Source organism: Lathyrus oleraceus, chromosome 4, assembly GCF_024323335.1.
Source record: "Lathyrus oleraceus cultivar Zhongwan6 chromosome 4, CAAS_Psat_ZW6_1.0, whole genome shotgun sequence".
NCBI classification, from domain to species: domain Eukaryota; kingdom Viridiplantae; phylum Streptophyta; class Magnoliopsida; order Fabales; family Fabaceae; genus Lathyrus; species Lathyrus oleraceus.
Genome location: NC_066582.1, coordinates 223,063,428 through 223,069,515, shown reverse-complemented (window position 1 = coordinate 223,069,515; position 6,088 = coordinate 223,063,428). Strand labels below are relative to the sequence as shown.

At 39.1% G+C, this 6,088-nt stretch overlaps 1 protein-coding gene across 1 annotated transcript; it reads right to left on the bottom strand.

Moving 5' to 3' along the window:
* Nucleotides 1-4,967: 4,967 nt before the first annotated feature.
* On the bottom strand, nucleotides 4,968-5,786 carry LOC127136775 (uncharacterized). The gene has a single exon (XM_051063295.1). The coding sequence runs from the start codon at nucleotides 5,784-5,786 to the stop codon at nucleotides 4,968-4,970; it is 819 nt and encodes a 272-aa protein (XP_050919252.1).
* Nucleotides 5,787-6,088: the final 302 nt, after the last annotated feature.

Sequence of the window (6,088 nt, the reverse complement as noted above, 5' to 3'; positions counted from 1 at the left end):
CGTCCGCCGTGGTTGGGGCTCAAACCCAATTGAGACACGAATCATCGGTCTCACATCCTATTGCTTACTTATCTAAGCAAATCAAAATAGAGATATGCACCACCAAGGGCAAAACATTCTGAATAAATGATTGGTTCCACAAATCATCACAAGATTAATCAATCACAGGTGACTTTATTCACCAAAATATACAAGCAATAACATGGCAGGTTCCATACAAAACGTCGCATTCTCAACTATGGCAACCATTTGTCCACCACCTACACATAAGCGTCGTACGAGTGAATGTCGCCTTCTAATGTTATCTATGTTATAAACCTAACTTACGACCTAATACCAATCCTAGGTTAACTCACTAGATTCATTATGTAATTTTCACAATTAACATGGATTCAATACAAGCATAGCATTACAGATGATTAATGGTTGAAGGAATGCACTTAGAAACCTTTAAGAAATGGATTTTGAAGTTTTTGGCATAAGCCAATCAATTAGTTGGGAAGCCCAATCGATTGGCTCCTCTCACATTTCTATTTTTCAAAGAATATAGAGGATCAATTGATTGATCTTCAGTAACAATCGATTGGCTCATGAAAAATTTCCAGTTTTCCAAAACAGAAAATTTGGCCAATCGATTGGAGGAGTGTGTCAATCGATTGGTTCTCAGTAAAATTTCACATTTTCCAACTTTGAGAGTGTGTCCAATCGATTGGCTTGGAGGAAACACCCAGGACCAATCCATTGGTCCTTATCATTTTTACATAAATGCTTTCTGTATCACTTAGATTTCCACCTGCATAACTTTGTTACTTTTCTAACATATCACACACCTTTTCTTCCAACAAAACCCATCATACAACATACTTAAATACACATATATATCATGGGTTTCAAGTTCATAACCACAACCATAACCAATCATTTAGTCACAACAATCATGAAGAATATATCAAAGCACTTGTTCATGGAAATCAACAAAATCAAGAAAAAACATTCATCATATAACATGGATTCTTATAATCAACATATGATTCTACAACCTTAATCTCTGGAAATCTTAGGGTTTCTAACTATAACCCACCTCAAGAAATAGAAGAGGAGAAGTTGTTGAGGAAGAGATGATGATATGAAGATGATTGTGATGATTCCAAGCCCTTGATTTCTCCAAGCTTTTCTTCTTCTTCTTCTTCACTAGCTTGCTTCCTCTTCTTCTATCTTTCCCTTTTTCTTCTGATAGCTAGATATTTCCCAAGGCAAGTGGTATTATAACATGTGGTGGTGAGTGAGCCAAGGGTTAGTAGCAAGTGGCCATGAATATTGTATGGTTAGAAAGTGGGTTACTAGTAGCAACAATCATCCCAAGTGACACTATACTTGTAATATTTGTTCTACTACAGCTATTGACCCATTATTAGTGTTACTAAAATGTCCCAATTAATAAAAGGTCAGTCTTAATTAATATTAATTAAGTCAATCTGAATTCACTATTTACTCTATTTATCATAATTGATAAGTTTTAGAGCACATAGGAACTCAATTGGTCTCAATTAATAAGAATTTGGGTATTTAACGAAATACGGGGTATTACATCCTCCCCCCCCCCCCCTTAAATAAAACTTCATCCTCGAATTTAAATATTACTTGGAAGAGATGAGGGTAAGCTTCTCACATTTCTGACTCCAGTTCCCAGGTAGCATCGTCCAGATGTGATCCATACCACTGAACCTTGACAAGAGGGATCTCCTTATTCCTCAATACCTTAACTTCTCGTACCGCAATACGACTTGGTAGAGGTTTGAAAGTTATGTCTGCTTCTACTTCTATTGAATCTGGAAGAACAGATTGAAGAGAATCTGGAATGAACTTTCAGAGTTGAGATACGTGAAAAACGTCATGTATTTCTGATAGAGAAGGTGGTAAGGCTAATTTGTAGGCTACTTCTTTGATCCTCTCTATAATCTGGTATGGCCCTACATATCTCGGACTTAGCTTCCGTGACTTAAATTTTCTTTTCAGTCTCAACCTCGGAGTCACCTTCAAAAATACATGATCACCTTCATCAAATTCCAATGGTCTTCTCCTGTGATCTGCATAGCTCTTTTGGAGATCTTGCGCTTTCTTCATTTTATCACGAACCATCCTTATCTTTTCTGTAGTCTCTTGAATAATTTCTGGTCCTAAGATTCTTTCTTCACCAACTTTCGTCCAACACAAAGGTGTTCTACATTTCCGTCCATACAAGGCTTCATAAGGATCCATCCCAATAGTTGCATGATAACTATTGTTATATGCGAATTCAATCAATGGTAAGAGTCCCTTCCAATTCCCTCCACTTTCAAGTACACAAGCTCTTAACATATCTTCCAGTGTCTGTATCGTCCGTTCAGTCTGACCATCCGTTTGAGGATGATTAGACGTACTCAAACACAACTTCGATCCCATAGCTTGTTGGAATGCTTTCCAAAATCTTGAAGTAAACTTTGGGTCTCTATCAGACACAATACTAGTTGGAACACCATGCAGTCTTACGACTTCTGAAATGAACAACCATGCAAGATGACTTGCCTTGTAAGTAGTCTTCACGGCCAAGAAGTGCGCGGACTTAGTTAACCGATCCACAATCACCCAAATTGAATCATAACCACCTTGCGTCTGAGGTAACCCTACTGCAAAATCCATTGAAATACTATCCCATTTCCAAACTAGAATCTCTAAAGGTCGCAATAAACCACCCTGCTTCTGATGTTTGATCTTTACTTGTTGGCATACTATGCATTCTGACACATACTCTATAATATCCCTCTTCATTTAAGGTCACTAGTAGTCCTTCTTCAAGTCTTGATACATCTTTGATGAACCTGGATGTATGGTAAACGCCCCCTTGTGGCCCTCCTCTAGAACTTTTCTTTTCAGTTCGGCATCATCCAGAACACAAATCCTTTGATTAAATAGAACAACTTCGTCTGGTGATTGAGCGAAACTTGGTTGAGTCGACATCTCTTGCAATTCCCCATCTATCATTTGTCCTTACCGGATCTATTCCCTTAGGTTAGAAGTAACATTCAAATTTCCCATTATCACACCATCCTGCGTCCAACTAAACTGAAGATTAAGATCTCAGAACTTTTCCAACAATACGTATTCTAACACCATCCACTCAGCTTTATGCATCTCTTTCCGACTTAAGGCATCTGCAACCTTATTCTCTTTCCCCGGGTGATACTTAAGCTCAAAATCAAAGTCCTTCAAATACTCCATCCATCTCCTCTGTCTCATGTTTAACTCTTTCTGGTCAAATAAGTATTTCAAACTCTTGTGATTGCTAAACATCTCAAAACACACTCCATACAAGTAATGTCGCCACACCTTCAATGTAAAAACAACATCAGCTAGTTCAAGATCATGAGTCGGATAGTTCTCTTCATGAGGCATAAGCTACAACCTGACCACTCCGCATTAGCACCCATCATAATCCTTTCTTAGAGGCATCACAAAATACTTCACAAGACTTATTAGAGTCGGGGATGACTAGAATATGAGCAGTTGTTAGCTTTTCCTTCAAACTCATGAAACTCTGCTTACACTTTGAATCCCATTTAAAAGAAATTTCCTTTCGGGTAAGTCTAGTCATTGGTAAGGCTATCCGTGAAAACCCTTTTATAAATCTTCGATAGTAACCTTCCAAACCTAAGAAACTTCTGACTTCGGAAGCGTTCTTCGGTCTTTCCCAATTATTAACTGCTTTGACTTTAAATGGATCCACTGATACTCCTCCTTGTGATATTACATGACCAAGAAACTTCACTTCGTTCATCCAAAACTCACACTTACTTAACTTGGCAAAAAGTTGCTTCTCTTGTAGTACTGACAGGACAATCCTTAGGTGTTCTCCATGCTCTTAGGGAGTGCGAGAATAAATAAGAATGTCATCAATAAAGATCACCACGAATTAGTCCAAGTATGGTTGGAATATCCGATTCATATAGTCCATGAAAACAGAAGGGGCATTCGTTACACCAAAAGGCATTATGAGAAACTCATAATGGCCATATCGGGCTCTAAATGCGATCTTTGGTACATCCAAATTTTTAACTCTCACCTGATGATAGCCCGATAGTAAATTAATCTTTGAGAACAAGCAGGCTCCTTTCAAATGATCTAGCAAATCGTCTATCCTTGGCAGAGGATACTTGTTCTTAATGGTGACTTTATTCAACTGGAGATAACCAATACACAACTGCATACTACCATCCTTCTTCTTTACTAATAACGCTGGAGCTCCCCATGGTGAGACACTAGGTCAGATGAAATTCTTGGTTAACAAACCTTCCAATTGGTCCTTCAACTCTCTCAACTTGAGTGGTGCCATACAATACGGAGAAACGGAGATTGGAGTCGTCCCAGGTATTAGATCAATAGAGAATTACACTTCCCTTTCCGGAGGAAGATAAGTGACATCCTCAGGGAAAACTTTCAGAAATTCACAAACGATAGGAATTTGGGTAACACTCAGATTTTGCTAGGTTCCTTGGCGAGAACTAAGAGAACTGTCTTTTCCTTCTCAAATAAGAAATTAACCATGCCAACCGTATCTTCCAATATAGTAGTTAATACATCCTTTGGAGTAGCTTCACTAGATGGAATGATAATCAACTTCTCTTCACATCCAATAAACACCGAATTGGCGGAAAGCCAATCCATCCCCAAAACCACATCAACCTTCTTAAGTGGTAAACAAATAAGATTAATTTTGAAAATTCTACCATTCACCGAGAGCGAACAATTTTCACAAATCAACGGTGTCTCAACCACATCATCCATGGAGGTAGTAACCACCATAGGAGGAGACAAGGGAATTGCTTACAAGCCAAGATGCTTCATGTACTGCATTGATACAAAAGAGTATCTCGCCCCACAATCAAACAATACAAAACAGGGATGATCATTGACGAGACACATACTAGCAATCAAGGCATTGTTACTCTTAGCCTTCTTTGCATCCAAGTATAAACTCGATCGGTGCTCCTCCCCTGCATATGATTCTTTTTCTGAGGATAATCCATAGCCATGTGTCCCTCCCTCTGACAAGTAAAACACTTAATTCCACTTCCAGCACATCTTCCAAAATGAGACCTCTTACATACTTGACATTGCGAAGGGTGGTTAGGTCTTGCATGTTGCACTTGTTTTACCTTGAAAGCTTGAGGTCTAGGCCTAAACTGGTTACCTGGCCTCCCTTGGTCCTTCTGTCCACTCCTATACTGATCCTTATCTTCTTGAACTTTCTTCAAACTATTCTCAGCCACATAGCATTGCCTTAGCAATTCAGCATAAGTAGTGAATTCCCTTTGAGAAACATTATGAGAAATTTCACCTCTTAGACCAAAAAGGAACTGATCAATCTTCCATTTCTCATCCGGTGCATATGCGGCTTGTCTAGAATAAGCAACCATATCTTCAAACTTCTCAGCATACGCAGCTACTGTCATAGTACCTTGTCTAAGCTGCTGAAACTCAAATTCTTTCTGAGTCCTCAAAGAGCTAGAAAAATACTTATCCAGGAAAGTAGTCTTAAAATGCTCCCAATCCCTAGGTGCTCCTTGGTTGGTCATAAGAGTCGAAGCACTCTCCCACCATCTCACAGCGGGACCCTTCATTATGTGAGAAGCAAACACAACCTTATTCTCTTCACTACAATGCATTATCTGAAAAACCCTTTCCATGTTGGTTATCCACTCACAAGCCTTCACATGATTTAATCCACCGTGGAACTCAGGAGGATTCATGCGAAAGAAATCCCAGAAACTACCACCTGCAGCTTCTTGTGGAATCCCTTGGGGATGGACACCACCATTCCACTATTGCATCATCTCTTGCATGAATTGGTTCTGTTGCTGTTGCATTTGTTGCACAATATGAGGCCATTGAAAACCTTCACTACCACTTGGCGTTTCAGAGTCTGAATTCTGAGTTCTGGGTCTACCACGACCTCTGTGTCTGTCAGCCATAATCCTGAATGTCATACAAATAGGATTAAGTTGATCATACTCAATACTATGAATATAACACCAAAGACAATGATGACAAC